Here is a 23,178-nt window from a genome sequence, read left to right as displayed (position 1 = left end):
GTTCTCCTCTTTCTGAATTTCTACAACTTCAAACATATTAAAACTGATTTCTCCCCTCTCACTGCCCATTCTCTCACCCTCGTTTCTCTCCCACTGCTATTCCTCCATGTCTCTCTCCACTGTCTCTCTCCTCCCCTCGCCCTCTATCCCCACCTACCAGAGAGCTCAGAATACAGGGCTGGACAAACCCAAAAGGGACGGTGAGGTGGGGTCTACTCCTGTTTTCCAGCTATTGTGGACCAGTGATGGCGAAAGAAGTGAAATTAAATATTGGGATTGGGTTCAGGAAGTTGAGTTGAGCGGGGGTTTGAGGTGGCGGTGGGGTGATGGGTTCAGGAAGTTGAGTTGAGCGGGGGGGTGAGGTGGCGGTGGGGTGATGGGTTCAGGAAGTTGAGTTGAGCGGGTGTTTGAGGTGGCGGTGGGGTGATGGGTTCAGGAAGTTGAGTTGAGCGGGGGTTTGAGGTGGCGGTGGGGTGATGGGTTCAGGAAGTTGAGTTGGAGCGGGGGTTTGAGGTGGCGGTGGGGTGATGGGTTCAGGAAGTTGAGTTGAGCGGGGGTTTGAGGTGGCGGTGGGGTGATGGGTTCAGGAAGTTGAGTTGAGCGGGGGTTTGAGGTGGCGGTGGGGTGATGGGTTCAGGAAGTTGAGTTGGAGCGGGGGTTTGAGGTGGCGGTGGGGTGATGGGTTCAGGAAGTTGAGTTGAGCGGGGGTTTGAGGTGGCGGTGGGGTGATGGGTTCAGGAAGTTGAGTTGAGCGGGGGTTTGAGGTGGCGGTGGGGTGATGGGTTCAGGAAGTTGAGTTGAGCGGGGGTTTGAGGTGGCGGTGGGGTGATGGGTTCAGGAAGTTGAGTTGAGCGGGGGGGTGAGGTGGCGGTGGGGTGATGGGTTCAGGAAGTTGAGTTGAGCGGGGGTTTGAGGTGGCGGTGGGGTGATGGGTTCAGGAAGTTGAGTTGGAGCGGGGGTTTGAGGTGGCGGTGGGGTGATGGGTTCAGGAAGTTGAGTTGAGCGGGGGTTTGAGGTGGCGGTGGGGTGATGGGTTCAGGAAGTTGAGTTGAGCGGGGGTTTGAGGTGGCAGTGGGGTGATGGTTGATGTTGAGAGTCGTGGGTCACCAATACCAGGTTGGATGTATGAAAGTGAACCGACAGGGAACACTGAGTGGCGAGATGGAGGAGGGGTTGATGGGTGTTGGTATGGAGGTAATATGGATGCCAAGACTTTCATGCTGCATGTTTTTGCTCCAGGGTGGCAATTAATGAATGAATAAATTTAATTAAGAACTGATGGAAATCTAATGGTGCTCTCAAGTATGGAAAGGGGAAAGATATTTTTGGGCTAAATGAAAAACAAAATAAATACAGATATTCATAGAATTTACAGTGCTGAAGGAGGCCATTCGGCCCATCGAGTCTGCACCGGCTCTTGGAAAGAGCACCCTACCCAAGGTCAACACCTCCACCCTATCCCCATAACCCAGCAACCCCACCTAACACTAAGGGCAATTTTGGACACTAAGGGGCAATTTATCATGGCCAATCCACCTAACCTGCACATCTTTGGACTGTGGGAGGAAATCGGAGCACCCGGAGGAAACCCACGCACACACGGGGAGGATGTGCAGACTCCGCACAGACAGTGACCCAAACCGGAATCGAACCTGGGACCCTGGAGCTGTGAAGCAATTGTGCTATCCACAATGCTACCGTGCTGCCCCATTATTATTATTATTTATTTATTATATAGTTATTATTTAACTAATTCATTTCCTTATATTTTTCACTGCTGGCTGCTGAGAGCATTTGCCACCTTTTAGCACGTTTGATTGCTCCAAGTGTATTTGATATCTTTGAGCACACTCGATTCCTTTGAGCATCTTTTGCCTTTGATTGCATTTGATGTCAAAGATGGCAAAACACTGCTGACTTCATAAAAAACGAATTCCAAATGAGAACATTTGATGTCAAATGATTGCTGATTATTTTGAGCACATTTGAATGCAAAAACTATGTCAAAATCATTAGGTAGGGAAGCCTAATGGGAAAATTGGTACGACACGGGACGGCAAATGTGACAGTAATCTGAGAGAATGGTTTTTAAAATACCCAGCCTTAATTGATGTTCCACAGAATCACACAGTGCAGAAGAGGCTCTTCCGCCAATCACGTCTTCACCAACACGTGAAAAACACCTGACCCACCTACTTAATCACATTTACCAGCACCTTGCCCATAGCCTCGAATGTTAAGACATGCCATGTGCTCATCCAGATACTTTTTAAAGGATGTGAGGCAACCTGCCTCTATCACAGTCCAAAGATGTGCAGGTTAGGTGGATTGACCATGCTAAATTGCCCTTAGTGTCCAAAATTTCCCTTAGTGTTGGGTGGGGTTACTGGGTTATGGGGATAGGGTGGAGGTGTGGGCTTGGGTAGGGTGCTCTTTCCAAGAGCCGGTGCAGACTCGATGGGTCGAATGGCCTCCTTCTGCACTGTAAATTCTATTTAAAAAATCACCATCCCTGGTGGTGCGTTCCAGACTGTCACCACCCTCTGGGTAAAAAAGCTTTTCCTCACATCCTCCTGCCCCTCACATTGACCTTGTGTCTCCTCATGACTGACCCCCCAACTAAAGGCTGCTAACTAAGGCCTCCAACTAAACTGCTCCCTAGCCACTCTGTCCATGCCCCTCATAATCATGTACACCTTCATATGTGAATAGTCCTCTTTATATTGTTGTCAACTAGGTACCGCAATTTTATCAGTGTAATCATTGAGCTTAAGATAATAAACTGTAATAGATCAATTTACCTTCAATTCCAACAATATTTTTCTCTAGACTTGCCAGGAGTCCATCTAAAGCAGCATAGTTATCCACCTGGAACACGTGTTTTTCATCTGGATCAGAAGCAATTAGTTTCAACTCATCTGCTGTTGTCTTTTTAGTAAATTCTGATCCAACCTTAATGGAAATACAATGAGAGGTTCATTCTGCTGGAATTCTAATGATCCTGTCCACATGATCTGTCTCATTGCTTGACCTGTCACTTAACTACATAGTAGAATAAAGATCCCAAGAGACATTTTGTGAACTTGCTGTGAAACAGAGAGAGAACTGGCTGGACCACAATGCAGGCTTTACCAAGTCACCCACGATGGCAGGAAAGGGCGACACGGTGTCACAGTGGTTAGCACTGCTGCCTCACACCTCCAAGGACTCAGCTTCAATTCCGGCCTCGGTGACTGTGTGGTGTTTGCACTTTCTCCCAGTGTTTATGTGGATTTCCTCCGGGTGCTCCAGCTTCCTCCTACAGTCCAAAGATGTGCAGGTTAGCTGAATTGGCCATGCTAAATTGGCCCTTAGGTTAGGTAGGATTACTGGGTTATGGGGATAGGGTGGAGGCCTGGGCTTAAGTAGGGTGCTCTCTTCAAGGGCCGGTGCCGACCCGATGGGCTGAATGGCCTCCTTCTGCACTATAGAGATTCTATGATATGATTCTATGATAAACTTGTTCATTATGCCTCTTGATCACTGACAGAGATATAAAAATGTTACCCAACAATTGAAAAAGGAGCACTAGCAGCGAAATAGGCCTGTGAAACAACTTCCGATTATCTAATGGGCTTACAGTTCAGGATTCAGATGGACCATAAACCTTACATAATTCTCCTGAACTCCAAAGAAATTGTAAAGATGTCGCAAAGAATACACATTCCTGGCTCAGACTCATGCACCGCGACTCTACAACAGAGTACATGCCTGGAAAAATATCAAATAACTGCAGACAGTCTGTCGAGTGCTACAGTTGACCAGGCTACAAGAAAAGACTTGTGATCATCTCTGAGATAGAAGCATATTCTTTCACAATAACGAATATTCCACCAACCTGAGAAAGTAAACTAATGGATGCAGAAAGCAGTCAGGTCAGGACATGCTGCCAAGAATGCTGACCAGAATACCAGACAATCATGTGTTAAGCCTCTATCATGAGTAGCAGAAACATCTGACAGTCGTTGATTACTTTCTAGCCTTCAATGACAGATAAATAATTCTGAGCATTGCGAGAAAATTCTCCAAAAACTCCACAGTGGTCAATTAGGGATAATAAAATGCAAAGCACAGGCGCAACAGTCTTATGGTGGCCTGGAATTTTGAAAACCTTACGAAGAACCTATTTTGATGTGCCATCAACAGTCAAAAACGTACAGAATCATTACTACCATCAACATTTCTGTGCAGACATTGGCAAAGGCTAGAAATGGATCTCTTTGATTTCAGAGGGAGGGTTTGCCATTGGTTCTTGACTATTTTGGCCACAGATTAGAGATGCGCATACTCCATACCAAAACCAAGGGAGTTGTGGCAAAGGCCTCAAACGCATTTATTTCATACATATTATGGATGAAGCAGTTTCAGACAACAATCCACAATTCATAAATGAACATTTCAGATAATTTGTTGCGGAATATGGATTTGACCATGTGACCAGCTCACCACGTCACCACATGCTAATGGAAAAGTGGAGACAGGTAAGTAAAGTATCAAAAACAGAAAATAGTGGACAACCTCACAGTTTGACAGCATGTGTGGAGAGAGAAGAGAGCTAATGTTTTGATTCTGGATCACTCTTTGTCAGGAAGGGGCAGTGTGTACAAAAATAAAAAACAGCAGCATACAGGGTCAAAGGGGGGAAACAGAGTAAATTGGCAAAATTAATGACTCTACATAAATGCACATAGTCTTCGGCACAATATAAATCAATTAACAACACAAATTGAGGTTAATGTGGTGGATCTTTAGCCATTACAGAGATGTGGTTACAAGGAGACCAAACCTGAAAACTAAATATTCAGGGGCATGTGACTATTCGTAAGGATAGGCAGGAAGAAAAGGATGATGGTACAGTTTTGTTAATATGAGATGGAATATTGTGTACAGTTTTGAGGAATGATGTAAATATATTAGAGGCAGGTCAAGAGATGAGGGGCGGAATTCTCCCATCGGGAGTCTAAGTGCCGACGCCGGAGTGAAAACCGGCGTCGGAGCCCGCTCCCAGCCCCCTATTCTCCCGCCCCCGGGGGGCTAGGAGCGGCGTTGCATCATTTACGCGCACCGGGCCTTGGCGCCGTGTAAATGATGCAGCCGGCGCAGCGGAACTGGCGTCAACCGTGCATGCGTGGTTGCCATCCTCCCCGAGGCCGCCCCGCAAGAAGATGTCGGAAGGATTTTGCGGGGCGCGGAGGAAAGGAAGTCCTCCTTCAGAGAGGCCGGCCCGCCGATCGGTGGGCGCCGATCGCAGGCCAGACCCCATTTGAGGCCCCCCCCCCATGCAGGAACCCCCCTCCCCCCCCCCACAGGCATTCCCCCCAGCGTTCCCACGCTGTTCCCACCGGCAGTGACCAGGTGTGGACGGCGCCGGTTAGAACCCATCGTATTGGGCAGGCCGCTCGGCCCATCCAGGCCGGAGAATAGCGGGGACAGCGGAGAATCGCCATTTTGGATGTCTCAGGCGATTCTCCAGCCTGCACCGCGCAGAACACAACGGGGCCGTTCTCGCCGCTTGGGTGAATCGGGGAAAAATGGCGCGGCAGGCGATTCTCCCAACCGGCACGGGAGCGGAGAATCGTGCCCGAGGGGTTTGTCTTATGAAGAGAGATTGAGCTGTTTAGGCCGATACTCTCTCGACTTTAGAAGAATGAGAGGAGATCTAATTAAGATATATAAGATGACAAAAGGTATTGACAAAGTAGTCGTAGAGTGGATGCTTCCTCTTGTGGGGCAATCTGGAACGAGAGGTCATAGCTTTGGGATAAGGGATAGCAGATTTAAAACAGAGATGAGGAGAAATTACTTTTCTCAAAGGGTTGTGAATCTGTGGAATTCGCTATAATAATAATCTTTATCAGTGTCACAAGTAGGCTTATATTAACACTGCAATGAAGTGACTGTGAAAATCCCCTCGTCGCCACACTGCCCGACCTTGCACCTGAGGGAGAATTCCGAATGTCCAATTCACCTTACAAGCACGTCTTTCGGGATTTAGAACATAGAACATAGAAAATACAGCACAGAACAGGCCCTTCGGCCCACGATGTTGTGCCGAAGCTTTGTCCTAGATTAATCATAGATTATCATTGAATTTACAGTGCAGAAGGAGGCCATTCGGCCCTTTGAGTCTGCACCGGCTCTTGGAAAGAGCACCCTACCCAAACTCAACACCTCCACCCAACACCAAGGGCAATTTGGACATTAAGGGCAATTTATCATTGGCCAATTCACCTAACCCGCACATCTTTGGACTGTGGGAGGAAACCGGAGCACCCGGAGGAAACCCACGCAGACACGGGGAGGACGTGCAGACTCCGCACAGTCAGTGACCCAAGCCGGAATCGAACCTGGGACCCTGGAGCTGTGAAGCAATTATGCTAACCACAATGCTACCGTGCTGCCCTTAAGAACAAATAAATCTACACTATATCATTTTACCGTAATCCATGCACCTATCCAATAGCTGCTTGAAGGTCCCTAATGTTTCCGACTCAACTACTTCCACAAGCAGTGCATTCCATGCCCCCACTACTCTCTGGGTAAAGATCCTACCTCTGACATCCCCCCTATATCTTCCACCTTTCACCTTAAATTTATGTCCCCTTGTAATGGTTTGTTCCACCTGGGGAAAAAGTCTCTGACTGTCTACTCTATCTATTCCCCTGATCATCTTATAAACCTCTATCAAGTCGCCCCTCATCCTTCTCCGTTCTGATGAGAAAAGGCCTAGCACCCTCAACCTTTCCTCGTAAGACCTACTCTCCATTCCAGGCAACATCCTGGTAAATCTTCTTTGCACCTTTTCCAAAGCTTCCACATCCTTCTTAAAATGAGGCGACCAGAACTGTACACAGTACTCCAAATGTGGCCTTACCAAAGTTTTGTACAGCTGCATCATCACCTCACGGCTCTTAAATTCAATCCCTCTGTTAATGAACGCGAGCACACCATAGGCCTTCTTCACAGCTCTATCCACTTGAGTGGCAACTTTCAAAGATGTATGAACATAGACCCCAAGGTCTCTGTGCTCCTCCACAATGCCAAGAACTCTACCGTTAACCCTGTATTCCGCATTCATATTTGTCCTTCCAAAATGGACAACCTCACACTTTTCAGGGTTAAACTCCATCTGCCACTTCTCAGCCCAGCTCTGCATCCTATCTATGTCTCTTTGCAGCCGACAACAGCCCTCCTTACTATCCACAACTCCACCAATCTTCGTATCGTCTGCAAATTTACTGACCCACCCTTCAACTCCCTCATCCAAGTCATTAATGAAAATCACAAACAGCAGAGGACCCAGAACTGATCCCTGCAGTACGCCACTGGTAACTGGGATCCAGGCTGAATATTTGCCATCCACCACCACTCTCTGACTTCTATCGGTTAGCCAGTTCGTTATCCAACTGGCCAAATTTCCCACTATCCCATGCCTCCTTACTTTCTGCATAAGCCTACCATGGGGAACTTGTGGGAGGAAACCGGAGCACTCGTAGGAAACCCACACAGACACGGGGAGACCGAGCAGACCCAAGCCGGGAATCAAACCCGGGTCTCTGGCGCTGTGAAGCAACAGTGCTCACCACTGTGCTACTGTGCCGCCCATATAGACAGGTTAAGTGAGTGGGCAAAGTGGGGGTGGGATTTTAACTACGTGTTGGATCCGAAGCTGGATCGCTCCAGGCCAAGGTCGCTGGCCCCTTCGCGAACGGCGAGGATATTGGCTGCACTCATGGAGGTGTCAGGAGATGCTGACCCGTGGCGCTTTATGAACGTAAGGAGTTTATTTTTTTTCCCCCGGTATACAAGGTGTACTCGAGGGTCAGCTTTTTTGTTATGAATAAGACCCTGCTCCCTGGGGTGAAGGATGCAAAATATTCCGCAGTGGTTATTTCCAACCATGAAGGGCCTCTTCTGCATTGTAGTATTCTGTGGTTCTGTGATTTCAGAGGGAATGGAGTATAGACATAGGGAAGTCTTGCTGAAACTATACAAGGCCGTAGTTAGACTACAGCTGGAATACTGTGAACAGTTTTGGTCTGCTTAGCTAAGGAAATATATACTGGCATTGGAGGCGGTTCAGAGAAAGTTCACTGGGTTTACTGCAGAAATGGAGGGATTTTCTGATGAGAGTTTGAAAGGTTGGGCCTGCTCTCGTCATGAGAGTTTAGTAGAATGTGAGGCAATCTTATTGAGACATATAGAATTCTGAGAGGGCGTGACAGGGTAGGTGCTGAGAGATTGTTTTCCCTTATGAGAGAGTCTAGGAACATGGGCATAATGGGGGGCACCCATTTAAGACAGAAAGGAGGAGGAATTTCTTCTCTCAAAGGGTTGTGAATCTGTGGAATTCTTTACCACAGAGGACTGTAAAGGTTGGGTCATTAAGTATATTCAAGGCTGAGATAGACAGATTTTTAATCGTTAACAGAATCAAAGGTCATGGGTCTGAGGTGGGAAAGTGGAGCTGAGGATTATCAAAGAACAGTACAGCACAGGAAAAGGCCCTTCGGCCCTCCAAGCCTGCGTCGACCATGCTGTCCGTCTAACCTAAAACCTGCTAGGGTCCGTATCCCTCAATTCCCATCCTATTCATGTATTTGTCAAGATGCCCCTTAAACATCGCTATCGTCCCTGCTTCCACCACCTCCTCCGGCAGCGAGTTCCAGGCACCCACTACCCTCTGTGTAAAAAAACTTCCCTCGCACCTTATACCTATATCCCCTAGTAATTGACTCTTCCACCCTGGGAAAAAGCTTCTGACTATCCACTCTGTCCATGCCCCTCAAAATTTTGTAGACTTCAATCAGGTCGCCTCTCAACCTCCGTCATTCCAGTGAGAACAAACCGAGTTTATCCAACCTCTCCTCATAGCTAATGCCCTCCATACCAGGCAACATCCTGGTAAATATTTTCTGCACCCTCTCTAAAGCCTCCACATCCTTCTGATAGTATGACGACCAGAATTGAACACTATACTCCAGGTGTGGCCTAACTAAGGTTCTATCCAGCTGCAACATGACTTGCCAATGTTAATACTCAATGCCCCGGCTGATGAAGGCAAGCATGCCACATGCCTTCTTGAATACCTTCTCCACCTGCGTTGCCACTTTCAGTGACCTGTGGACCTGTACATCCAGATCCCTCTGCCTGTCAATATTCTTTAAGGGTTCTGCCATTTACTGTATATTTGCCAAGGATCGTCCAAAATGCATTACCTCACATTTGTCTGGATTAAACTCCATCTGCCATCTCTCCGCCCAATTTCCAACTGATCTATATCCTGCTGTGTCCTCTGACGGTCCTCATCGCTATCCACAATTTCACCAACCTTTGTGTTGTCCGCAAACTTACTAATCCAGACCAGTTATATTCTCCTCCAAATCATTTATATATATTACAAATAGCAAAGGTCCCAGCACTGATCCCTGTGGAACACCACATGTCACAGCCCTCCATTCAGAAAAGCACCCTTCCACTGCTATCCTTTGTCTTCTAGGGGCTGGTTTAGCACACTGAGCTAAATCGCTGGCTTTTAAAGCAGACCAAGGCAGGCCAGCAGCACGGTTCGATTCCTGTACCAGCCTCCCCGAACATGTGCCGGAATGTGGCGACTAGGGGCTTTTCACAGTAACTGCATTGAAGCCTACTCGTGACAATAAGCGATTTTCATTTAATTTCATTTCTTCTATGACCGAGTCAGTTCTGTATACATCTTGCCAGCTCACGTCTAATCCCATATAACTTCACCTTCTGTACTAGTCTGCCATGAGGCACCTTGTCAAAGGCTTTACTGAAGTCCATGTAAACAACTTCCACCACCCTCCCCTCATCAATCATCTTCGTCACCTCCTCAAAAAACTCAATCAAGTTAGTGAGGCATGACCTCCCCTTCAGAAAATGAGGGACATTGTCAAAGGCCTTACTGAAGTCCATGTGGACAACATCCACTGCCCTACCTTCATCAATCATCTTCGTCACTTCCTCAAAAAACCTGATCAAGATATTGAGACACAACCTCCCCGTCACAAAACCATGCTGCCTCTTGCTAATATGTTTGTTTTCAAATGAGAGTAAATCCTGTCTCGAAGAATCTTCTCCAATAATTTCCTTACCGCTGAGGTAAGGCTCACCGGCCTGTAATTTCCTGGATTATCCTTGCCCTTCTCAACAAAGGAACAACATTAGCTATTTTCCAGTCCTCTGGGGCCTCACCTGTAGCCAGTGAAGATACAATGATTTCTGTCAAGGCCTCAGCAATTTCCTCCCTTGCATCCTCAGTATTCTGGGGTATTTCCCTTCAGGCCCTGGGGACTTGTCTACTTTAATGTTTTTCAATACGCCCAACACCACCTCCTTTTTTATATCAATGTGACCCAGGCTATCTACACATCCTTCCCCAGACTCATCATCCACCAAGTCCTACTTTTTGGTGAATACTGATGCAAAGTACTCATTTAGTACCTCGCCCATTTCCTCTGGCTCCACGCAGATTCCCTCCCCTGTCCTTGAGTGGGCCAACCCTTTCCCTGGCTACCCTCTTTCTCTTATATATGTATAACCTGCCTTGGGATTTTCCTTAACCCTATTTGCCAATGACTTTTAGTGACCCCTTTTAGCCCTCCTGACTCCTTGCTTAGGTTCCTTCCTCCTTTTCTTATATTCCTCACGGGCTTTATCTGTTCACAGTCTTCTAGCCCTTACAAATGCTTCCTTTTCCTTTTGGACTAGGCTCACAATATACCTCGTTATCCAAGGTTCCTGAAACTTGCCATACTTATCCTTCTTCTTCTCAGGAATATGCCGGTCCTGAATTCCTATCAACTGACATTTGAAAGCCTCCCACATGCCAGATGTTGATTTGCCCTCAAACATCCGCCCCCAATCTAGATTCTTCAGTTCCTGCCTAATATTGTTATAATTAGCCTTCCCCCAATTTAGCACCATCACCCGAGGATTACTCTTATCTTTATCCAACAGTACCTTAAAACTTACTGAATTATGGTCACTGTTCCCAAAATGCTCCCCTACTGAAACCTCAACCATTTGACCGGGCTCATTCCCCAATACCAGGTCCAGCACAGTCCTCCCCTAATTGGTCTATCTACATATTGACTCACGATTGGAAGTCCTGATAGATTCTGGTGGCCTGCTGCTTAATGAACATTCATGAAATACAAATCAATGTATATGGCATTCATGCCACCAGCCAACAGAAAGACCAACAGGATGTATAATCATCTGGAAAGGAATAATTTGATTAGAGATAGTCAACACGGTTTTGTGAAGGGTAGGTCGTGCCTCACAAACCTTATTGAATTATTTGAGAAGGTGATCAAACAGGTGGATGAGGGTAAAGCAGTTGATGTGGTGTATATGGATTTCAGTAAAGCGTTTGATAAGGTTCCCCACGGTAGGCTACTGCAGAAAATACGGAGGCATGGGATTCAGGGTGATTTAGCAGTTTGGATCAGAAATTGGCTAGCTGGAAGAAGACAAAGGGTGGTGGTTGATGGGAAATGTTCAGACTGGAGTCCAGTTATTGTGGTGTACCACAAGGATCTGTTTTGGGGCCACTGCTGTTTGTCATTTTTATAAATGACCTGGAGGAGGGTGTAGAAGGATGGGTGAGTAACATTGCAGATGACACTAAAGTCGGTGGAGTTGTGGACAGTGGGGAAGGATGTTACAAGTTACAGAGGGACATAGATAAGCTGCAGAGCTGGGCTAAGAGGTGGCAAATGGAGTTTAATGCAGAAATGTGTGAGGTGATTCATTTTGGAAGGAATAACAGGAAGACAGAGTACTGGGCTAATGGTAAGATTCTTGGTAGTGTGGATGAGCAGAGAGATCTTGGTGTCCATGTACATAGATCCCTGAAAGTTGCCACCCAGGTTGAGAGGGTTGTTAAGAAGGCGTACGGTGTGTTAGCTTTTATTGGTAGAGGGATTGAGTTTCGGAGCCATGAGGTCATGTTGCAGCTGTACAAAACTCTGGTGCGGCCGCATTTGGAGTATTGCGTGCAATTCTGGTCGCCGCATTATAGGAAGGATGTGGAAGCTTTGGAAAGGGTTCAGAGGAGATTTACCAGAATGTTGCCTGGTATGGAGAGAAGATCTTATGAGGGAAGGCTGAGGGACTTGAGGCTGTTTTCGTTAGAGAGAAGAAGGTTAAGAGGTGACTTAATTGAGGCATACAAGATGATCAGAGGATTAGATAGTGTGGACAGTGAGAGTCTTTTTCCTCGGATGGTGATGTCTAGCACGAGGGGACAAAAATTTAAATTGAGGGGAGATAGATATAGGACAGATGTCAGAGGTAGGTTCTTTACTCAGAGAGTAGTAAGGGCGTGGAATGCCCTGCCTGCAACAGTAGTGGACTCTCCAACACTAAGGGCATTCAAATGGTCATTGGATAGACTTATGGACGATAAGGGAATAGTGTAGATGGGCTTTAGAGTGGTTTCACAGGTCTGCGCAACATCGAGGGCCGAAGGGCCGGTACTGCGCTGTAATGTTCTATGTTCTGTTCTAGCAAGCCACAATTGGCAGCATTGAAAGGTGTTTTTATGCTGGTGGGTTTCTGACTTTTTGGCTCCCACTAAATTCTCTGCTCTCGCCCAACACCGAGCCCACCAAAGTGGGAGAGGAGAATTTCACTCTTTTTCTCTTAAATAGAGCACAATTTATTGGCATTGATCTATGGTACTGATTCCCTGTATATTCGCACAGATGATGGAGGTTTTGTTTCTCGGGTACCATTAACCTACCACTTGTCAGAATTGGAACCCTAACCCACAGGAGAAAGGCAAGCTCCAAGTCTATATTACCATCATCTCTTGCAGATGGAAGGATGTCAACCTGCCCAACTGACGGAGGTTTACACAGCACAGGAAACTGTCCTGGACAAACAAATCTCTGACAATTAATGAGCCAACACTATTAATAAACTTACCCCAACAGCTATCCGTGTCACATTCACCATTTCTTTTGAGTTGACTACATCCGATAGATTTCGCTCATCCCTGAATATTTCTCCATCAGTCACCACAATGATAAACCGTTTGGCATTTTTGTTGGAGCCTTGTGTTTCGTTGAAGATGTTGTCACTGTGAATATACACAAAAGATTAAAACAGCAGCTCAGAGGCACATTCCATGGCATTAATTGTTCCCATTTTGTAAGATTTAATTTTGTAATAGGCTGGCATTAATGATTTGAGAAATAATGAAGAAATAAGTTAAGAGTAGATTGTCCAACTCACTGCATAGAATGTGGCAGCTTATCAGAAAATCATACACACTGGGGGAGTGGTTACACGTTGGGGGAGTGGTTACACACTGGGGGAGTGGTTACATGCTGGGGGAGCGGTTACACACTGGGGGAGTGGTTACACACTGGGGGAGTGGTTACACGCTGGGGGAGTGGTTACACACTGGGGGAGTGGTTACACATTGGGGGAGTGGTTACACACTGGGGGAATGGTTACACACAGGGGGAGTGGTTACATGCGGGGGAGTGGTTACACACTGGGGGAGTGGTTACATGCGGGGGAGTGGTTACACACAGGGGGAGTGGTTACATGCGGGGGAGTGGTTACACACTGGCGGAGTGGTAACACTCTGGGGGAGTGGTTACACAGGGGGCGTGGTTACATGCTGGGGGAGTGGTCACACACTGGGGGAGTGGTTACATGCTGGGGGAGTGGTTACACACTGGGGGAATGGTTACACACTGGGGGAGTGGTTACACGCTGGGGGAGTGGTTACACGCTGGGGGAGTGATTACACGCTGGGGGAGTGGTTACACGCTGGGGGAGCGGTTACACTGGGGGAGTGGTTACACACTGGGGGAGTGGTTACACATTGGGGAGTGGTTACACACTGGGGGAGTGGATACATGCTGGGGGAGTGATTACACGCTCGGGGAGTGGTTATACACTGGGGGAGTGGTTACACACTGGGGGAGTGGTTACACATTGGGGAGTGGTTATACACTGGGGGAGTGGTTACATGCTGGGGGTGAGGTTACACACTGGGGGAGTGGTTACATGCTGGGGGAGTGGTTACACGCAGGGGGAGTGGTTACATGCAGGGGAGTGATTACACACTGGGGGAGTGGTTACATGCTGGGGGTGTGGTTACACACTGGGGGAGTGGTTACATACTGGGGGAGTGGTTACACACTGGGGGAGTGGTTACATGCTGGGGGAGTGGTTACACACTGGGGGAGTGGTTTCACACTGGGGGAGTGGTTACATGCTGGGGGAATGGTTGCACACTGGGGGAGTGGTTACATGCTGGGGGAGTGGTTACACACTGGGGGAGTGGTTACACACTGGGGGAGTGGTTACATGCTGGGGGTGTGGTTACACACTGGGGGAGTGGTTACATACTGGGGGAGTGGTTACACACTGGGGGAGTGGTTACATACTGGGGGAGTGGTTACACACTGTGGGAGTGGTTACATGCTGGGGGAGTGGTTACACACTGGGGGAATGGTTACATGCTGGGGGAGTGGTTACACACTGGGGGAGTGGTTACACACTAGGGGAATGGTTACACACTAGGGGAATGGTTACACACTGGGGGAGTGGTTACACGTTGGGGGTGTGGTTACACACTGGGGGAGTGGTTACACGCTGGGGGAGTGGTTACACACTGGGGGAGTGGTTACACACTGGGGGAGTGGTTACACACTGGGGGAGTGGTTACACACTGGGGGAGTGGTTACATGCTGGGGGAGTGGTTACACACTGGGGGAGCGGTTAACTGCGGGGGAGTGGTTACACACTGGGGGAGTGGTTACACACTGGGGGAATGGTTACACACAGGGGGAGTGGTTACTTGCTGGGGGAGTGGTTACACACTGGGGGAGTGGTTACATGCTGGGGGAGTGATTACACGCTGGGGGAGTGGTTACACACTGGGGGAGTGGTTACATGCTGGGGGAGTGGTTACACACTGGGGGAGTGGTTACACGCTGGGGGAGTGGTTACACACTGGGGGAGTGGTTACATGCTGGGGGAGTGATTAAATGCTGGGGGAGTGGTTACACACTGGGGGAGTGGTTACACGCTGGGGGAGTGGTTACATACTGGGGGACTGGTTACATGCTGGGGGAGTGTTTACACACAGGGGGAGTGGTTCCATGCTGGGGGAGTGGTTACACACTTGGGGAGTGGTTACACACGGGGGTGGTGGTTACACACAGGGGGAGTGGTTACATGCTGGGGGAGTGGTTACACGCTGGGGGAGTGGTTACATGCTGGGGGAGTGGTTACATGCTGGGGGAGTGGTTACATGCTGGGGGAGTGGTTATACGCTGGGGGAGTGGTTACATGCTGGGGGAGTGGTTACATGCTGGGGGAGTGGTTACATGCTGGGGGAGTGGTTACACACTGGGGGAGTGGTTACATGCTGGGGGAGTGGTTACACGCTGGGGGAGTGGTTACACGCTGGGGGAGTGGTTACACACTGGGTGAGTGGTTACACACTGGGGGAGTGTTTACTTGCTGGCGGAGTGGTTACACACTGGGGGAGTGGTTACACACTGGGGGAGTGGTTACACACAGGGGGAGTGGTTACTTGCTGGGTGAGTGGCCACACACTGGGGGAGTGGTTACATGGTGGGGGAGTGGTTACACACTGGGGGAGTGGTTACACACAGGGGGAGTGGTTACACACTGGGGGAGTGGTTACACACTAGGGGAGTGGTTACATGCTGGGGGAGTCGTTACACACTGGGGGAGTGGTTACATGCTGGGGGAGTGGTTACACACTGGGGGGAGTGGTTACACACTAGGGGAGTGGTTACATGGTGGGGGAGTCGTTACACACAGGGGGAGTGGTTACTTGCTGGGGGAGTGGTTACACACTGGGGGAGTGGTTACACACTAGGGGAGTAGTTACATGCTGGGGGAGTCGTTACACACTGGGGGAGTCGTTACACACTGGGGGAGTGGTTACATGCTGGGGGAGTGGTTACACACTGGGGGAGTGGTTACACACTGGGGGAGTGGTTACTTGCTGGGGGAGTGGTTACGCACTGGGGGAGTGGTTACACACTGGGGGAGTGGTTACAAACAGGGGGAGTGGTTACTTGCTGGGGGAGTGGCCACACACTGGGGGAGTGGTTACATGCTGGGGGAGTGGTTACACGCTGGGGGAGTGGTTACACACAGGGGGAGTGGTTACTTGCTGGGGGAGTGGTTACACACTGGGGGAGTGGTTACTTGCTGGAGGAGTGGTTACACACTGGGGGAGTGGTTACTTGCTGGGTGAGTGGTTACACACTGGGGGAGTGGTTACTTGCTGGGGGAGTGGTTACTTGCTGGGGGACTGGTTACACACTGGGGGAGTGGTTACACACAGGGGGAGTGGTTCCATGCTGGGGGAGTGGTTACACACAGGGGGAGTGGTTACATGCTGGGGGAGTGGTTACACGCTGGGGGAGTGGTTACACGCTGGGAGAGTGGTTACATGCTGGGGGAGTGGTTACATGCTGGGGGAGTGGTTACACGCTGGGCGAGTGGTTACACGCTGGGAGAGTGGTTACATGCTGGGGGAGTGGTTACATGCTGGGGGAGTGGTTACATGCTGGGGGAGTGGTTACATGCTGGGGGAGTGGTTACACACTGGGGGAGTGGTTACATGCTGGGGGAGTGGTTACACGCTGGGGGAGTGGTTACATGCTGGGGGAGTGGTTACACACTGGGGGAGTGGTTACTTGCTGGGGGAGTGGTTACTTGCTGGGGGAGTGGTTACTTGCTGGGAGAGTGGTTACACACTGGGGGAGTGGTTACACACTGGGGGTGTGGTTACTTGCTGGGGGAGTGGTTACACACTGGGGGAGTGGTTACTTGCTGGGGGAGTGATTACACACTGGGGGAGTGGTTACACACTGGGGGAGTGGTTACACACTGGGGGAGTGGTTACTTGCTGGAGGAGTGGTTACACACTGGGGGAGTGGTTACACACTGGGGGAGTGGTTACTTGCTGGGGGAGTGGTTACTTGCTGGGGGAGTGGTTACTTGCTGGGGGAGTGGTTACTTGCTGGGGGAGTGGTTACTTGCTGGAGGAGTGGTCATACAGGGCTCCATGTTCGCAGAGTCGAGAAGACTGCAAACCTTTAAAATTGGCAGATTCTAGGATTCCCAGTCCAATTCCCGGCACCTGGCATGGGAAGTTTTGGGTAAGTGAGGCGGTGTGAAGGGCGAGGGTTCAAGGGCCTAATATTAGATACATAGAAACATTGAAAATAGGAGCAGGAGGAGGTCATTCGGCCCCTCATTTCTGCTCTACAATTCATTATGATCATAGCTGATCATCGAATTCAGTCAACTGTCCCCACTGTCCCCCCATATCCTTTCATCCCTTTAGCCCCAAGAGCCACATCTAAACCCATCTTGAAAATGTACAATGATTTGGCCTCAACTACTTCCTGTGGCAGCGAATTCCACAGGCCGACCACTCTCTGGGTGAAGAAATTTCTCCTCATCTCTGTCCTAAAAGACTTATCTGTATCCTTAAACTATGACCCCTGGTTATGGAAACCCCCATCATCGGGAACATCCTTCCTGCATCGACCCTGTCCAGCCCAGCTAGAATTTTATAGTTTTCTATGAAATCCCCCTCATTCTTCTGAACTCCAGCGAATATAATCTTAACCGACTCAGTCACTCCTCGTATGTCAGTCCCGTCATCCAAGGAGTCAGTCTGGTAAACCTTTGCTGCGCTCCCTCCAGAGCAAGAACATCCTTCCACAGATTACGAGACCAAAACTGCTCACAATATTCCAGGTACGGTTTCACCAAGGCCCTGTATAATTTCAGCAAAACACGCCGCTCCTGTACTCGAATCCCTTCACTATGAAGGTCAACTTACCATTAACTGCTGCAACTGTACGCTTACCTTCAACGACTGGTGTACGAGGACACCCAGGTCTCGTTCACGCTCCCCTCTGTCAATGTATAGTCATTCAGATAAAGATCTGCCTCCTTGTTTTTACTACCAAAGTTGATGACTTTGCACAACTTGATTACCAATTATTCCTTTCTTATTACACAATACCCAATCTAGGATGACCTCAATGCCATTCCCAACATCACCACTACAGTTTGGGAGTCTATGTTCAACCCCCACTAATGTTTTTGCCCCTTAGTATTTTCTCAGCTCTACCCATACAAATCAGACACAGTCCTTTAAATCAGCCTGCCTCAACACTCAGCAGCCCTGTGGCTGACTCCAAACAGTTTCTTGGAGGGGGGGGGGTTAAGGCCCGGCTCCAGCTCACATCCATCCCCCAACCCCCTGAACAAAACTCTCACCCTTGCAGGCACTTTACAAAGAACAAAGAACAAAGAAATGTACAGCACAGGCACAGGCACAGGCCCTTCGGCCCTCCAAGCCCGTGCCGACCATGCTGCCCGACTAAACTACAAAATTTGTTGTACTGCAGCCAAGAAATCTCCCAATTCCCACCGCCCATCTCCAGGGTGAAAATCCAGACAATTGTTTTTTTTCCACAGAGCTCAAAACTGTGAGAAAGATAATAATAATCTTTTATTGTCACAAGTGTGAAGTTACTGTGATATAGATGAGGGCATTAGAGAAGGCGTACGAAAATGATTATCATTACTGAAAATTAGTAAGTCACCGAATCCAGTTCGAAGACATTGTAGTTTTTTAATAATAATCTTTATTAGTGTCACAAGGAGGCTTACATTAACACTGTAATGAAGTTACTGTGAAAAGCCCCTAGTCGCCACATTCGGTACACAGAGGGAGAATTCAGAATGTCCAAATTACCTAACAGCACGTCTTTTGGGACTTGTGGGAGGAAACCGGAGCACCCGGAGGAAACCCACGCACACACGGGGAGAAAGTGCAGACTCCACACAGACAGTGGCCCAAGCCGTAATCGAACCTGGGACTCTGGCGCTGTGAGGCAACAGTGCTACCATGCTGCCCATGCTCTGAAAGTAGTAAAGGTAGAAATAGCAGAAGCATTGGCCACAATATTTCAATCCTCATTGGATTCTGGAGCAGTGTTGGAGGACTTGAGGATTATACCATTGTTCAAGAAGGGGAGAGAAGGACCTACCAGGAAATTACAAACCAGTCAGCCTATTTTGGTGTTGAGGGAGTTATTGGGAACAAAATTAAATTTCATTTGGAAAGGCAAGCATTAATTAAATACCCTGCATGAATTTGTTGAAGGAAAATTGTGTCTGAATGACTTGATTTAATTTTATGATACAGCAACAATGAAATTTGATCACCAAAGTGCAGGAAATGTTGTACACATGGATTTTCAGAAGACTTTTGATGGGTGAAATTTTCCACCTGGATGAGAAGGGAGAAATTTTCTCCAATATCGACAAAGGCCGAAGTTGGGTGGGGAAAGTGGTGATGGCAATGGCGGCTATTTCGACTATAGTGCAGAATTTAGAAGGGAGTCAGGGGTTCCATGTCATATCACTGGTAGGAGGCCTTTGATAAGTATCCTATCGAAAGGATAGGCATATGGACAGAGGGGCTGGGTTTGCCTTGTTAGTATAAAATTAAATTAAATCAATAGTAAGAAATGATATAGGGTTGGAAGGCATAAAATCTGTGTGGATAGAGTTGAGAAATCACAAAGGAAAAAGACCCTGATGGGAGTTGTTTCCAGGCCCAGGAGTCAGGATGTGGGACATAAAATAAATTAGGAGATAGGAAAGACATAAGAAATGCAATACTACAAATATCATGGGGGACTTCAATGTGCAAGTGGACTGGGAAAATCAGGTTGGTAGTGGATCCCAAGAAAAGGAATTGTGGAATGTCTATGAGATGTTTTTTGGAGCAGCTTGTGATAGAGCCTACTAGGGAAGAGGCAATTCTGGATTTGGTGATGTGTAATGAGGCAGGCTTGATTAGGGAACTTAAGGTGAAGAAACCCTTAGGGAGCAGTGACCACAATGTGATAGAATTTACCCAGCAGTTTGAGAGGGAGAAATTGGAATGAGATGTAACGGTATTACAATTAAATAAAGGTTTTGTAAGGGCCCCGAAGAATCCAGCACGAGTTTTAAGGATACAAAATAATAAAGTTTATTTACTATAACAATATATACATAACAGTAGCAGTAACTTCCCCTGCTACCTTCTCCTTCCTCCTGGTTCCTGGACTGGCCAGCTTATTTATAGTAGGAGTTTCTCCGCCCCCCTCATTGGGGAAGTTCATACTCCCATAGGATTGTGGGATAGTCATTAGTCCCCAGCCAATCGTCAGTAGGCAGGTTATAACATCCCTCCCCCCCAAAGTCCAAGGAATCCACCGTAGGCCCTGGCGAAGGAAGGCGTCGAACTCGTTTGGCCGCAGGTCGGACGCCATTTGCACGCGGCGCTGGATCAGGCGGCGTATAACGAGACGGAGACCGGCGCTTCCGTGATGAACGGCGCGGTTGTACATCCACGGCCTGTGGACCCGAGGATTCCCCCTCTGATTCATCCTGTGTCTCCATCTCGGAGTCAGAGTCTGCTGCCTCCGTCATGTCAGCGTCTCTATACCCATTCGGTCCCGTAACGACCTGCGCAGGCTTCGAGTGAGGCACCAGTGGAAGATTTGGAGGACTACCTTCCCTTGTTTCTGGTCTTTGCCGCTGTTGAACTGAGCTCCGGGGGCGGGGAATCTTTTGCGGGGATGATCTTCTGGACCGGACGTGGTCTACATGTTTTCGCTGGAGACGACCCTGGGCTTGCACTTGGTACGATATAGGGCCCGTTTGGCGAACTATTACACCAGGAACCCATTGGGCGCCACCAGCAAAATTCCGCACGAATACTGGGTCACCGGGCGCAAACTGCCGAATCGGACGATGCCGAGACAATCCCGGTCCCTGCCAAAGAACAAAGAACAAAGAACAAAGAAATGTACAGCACAGGAACAGGCCCTTCGGCCCTCCAAGCCCGTGCCGACCATACTGCCCGACTAAACTACAATCTTCTACACTTCCTGGGTCCGTATCCTTCTATTCCCATCCTATTCATATATTTGTCAAGATGCCCCTTAAATGTCCCTATCGTCCCTGCCTCCACTACCTCCTCCGGTAGTGAGTTCCAGGCACCCACTACCCTCTGCGTAAAAAACTTGCCTCGTACATCTACTCTAAACCTTGCCCCTCTCACCTTAAACCTATGCCCCCTAGTAATTGACCCCTCTACCCTGGGGAAAAGCCTCTGACTATCCACTCTGTCTATGCCCCTCATAATTTTGTATACCTCTATCAGGTCGCCCCTCAACCTCCTTCGTTCCAGTGAGAACAAACCGAGTTTATTCAATCGCTCCTCATAGCTTATGCCCTCCATACCAGGCAACATTCTGGTAAATCTCTTCTGCATCCTCTCTAAAGCCTCCACATCCTTCTGGTAGTGTGGCGACCAGAATTGAACACTATACTCCAAGTGTGGCCTAACTAAGGTTCTATACAGCTGCAACATGACTTGCCAATTCTTATACTCAATGCCCCGGCCAATGAAGGCAAGCATGCCGTATGCCTTCTTGACTACCTTCTCCACCTGTGTAGCCCCTTTCAGTGATCTGTGGACCTGTACTCCTAGATCTCTTTGACTTTCAATACTCTTGAGGGTTCTACCATTCACTGTATATTCCCTACCTGCATTAGCCCTTCCAAAATGCATTACCTCACATTTGTCCAGGTTAAACTCCATCTGCCATCTCTCCGCCCAAGTCTCCAGACAATCTAAATCCTGCTGTATCCTCAGACAGTCCTCATCGCTATCCGCAATTCCACCAACCTTTGTGTCGTCTGCAAACTTACTAATCAGACCAGTTACATTTTCCTCCAAATCATTTATATATACTACAAAGAGCAAAGGTCCCAGCACTGATCCCTGTGGAACACCACTGGTCACAGCCCTCCAATTAGAAAAGCATCCCTCCATTGCTACCCTCTGCCTTCTATGGCCTAGCCAGTTCTGTATCCACCTTGCCAGTTCACCCCTGATCCCGTGTGACTTCACCTTTTGTACTAGTCTACCATGAGGGACCTTGTCAAAGGCCTTACTGAAGTCCATATAGACAACATCTACTGCCCTACCTGCATCAATCATCTTAGTGACCTCCTCGAAAAACTCTATCAAGTTAGTGAGACACGACCTCCCCTTCACAAAACCGTGCTGCCTCTCACTAATACGTCCATTTGCTTCCAAATGGGAGTAGATCCTGTCTCGAAGAATTCTCTCCAGTAATTTCCCTACCACTGAAGTAAGGCTCACCGGCCTGTAGTTCCCGGGATTATCCCTGCCACCCTTCTTAAACAGAGGAACAACATTGGCTATTCTCCAGTCCTCCGGGACATCCCCTGAAGACAGCGAGGATCCAAAGATTTCTGTCAAGGCCTCAGCAGTTTCCTCTCCAGCCTCCTTCAGTATTCTGGGGTAGATCCCATCCGGCCCTGGGGACTTATCTACCTTAATATTTTTTAAGACACCCAACACCTCGTCTTTTTGGATCACAATGTGACCCAGGCTATCTACACCCCCTTCTCCAGACTCAACATCTACCAATTCCTTCTCTTTGGTGAATACTGATGCAAAGTATTCATTTAGTACCTCGCCCATTTCCTCTGGCTCCACACATAGATTCCCTTGCCTATCCTTCAGTGGGCCAACCCTTTCCCTGGCTACCCTCTTACTTTTTATGTAAGTGTAAAAAGCCTTGGGATTTTCCTTAACCCTATTTGCCAATGCCTTTTCATGACCCCTTCTAGCCCTCCTGACTCCTTGCTTAAGTTCCTTCCTACTTTCCTTATATGCCACACAGGCTTCGTCTGTTCCCAGCCTTTTAGCCCTGACAAATGCCTCCTTTTTCTTTTTGACGAGGCCTACAATATCACTCGTCATCCAAGGTTCCCGAAAATTGCCGTATTTATCTTTCTTCCTCACAGGAACATGCCTGTCCTGTATTCCTTTCAACTGACACTTGAAAGCCTCCCACATGTCAGATTTTGATTTGCCCTCAAACATCCGCCCCCAATCTATGTTCTTCAGTTCCCGCCTAATATTGTTATAATTAGCCTTCCCCCAATTTAGCACATTCATCCTCGGACCACTCTTATCCTTGTCCACCAGTA

General features: G+C 48.4%; 1 protein-coding gene across 1 annotated transcript in view; it reads right to left on the bottom strand.

The window, feature by feature from the left end:
- Nucleotides 1-23,178, bottom strand: part of LOC140387050 (integrin alpha-E-like) — a 434,586-nt gene that overhangs the window by 248,730 nt on the left and 162,678 nt on the right. The window contains exons 10-11 of the mRNA XM_072470061.1: nucleotides 12,994-13,147; nucleotides 2,802-2,952 (exon numbers count right to left, since the gene is read on the bottom strand). Of these exons, the coding sequence (XP_072326162.1) occupies nucleotides 2,802-2,952; nucleotides 12,994-13,147 (305 nt within the window). The remainder of the gene's footprint in view (nucleotides 1-2,801; nucleotides 2,953-12,993; nucleotides 13,148-23,178) is intronic.

The sequence above is a fragment of the Scyliorhinus torazame genome, chromosome 12 (assembly GCF_047496885.1).
Source record: "Scyliorhinus torazame isolate Kashiwa2021f chromosome 12, sScyTor2.1, whole genome shotgun sequence".
Lineage (NCBI taxonomy): Eukaryota > Metazoa > Chordata > Chondrichthyes > Carcharhiniformes > Scyliorhinidae > Scyliorhinus > Scyliorhinus torazame.
This window is presented reverse-complemented; position numbering and strand designations above follow the sequence as displayed.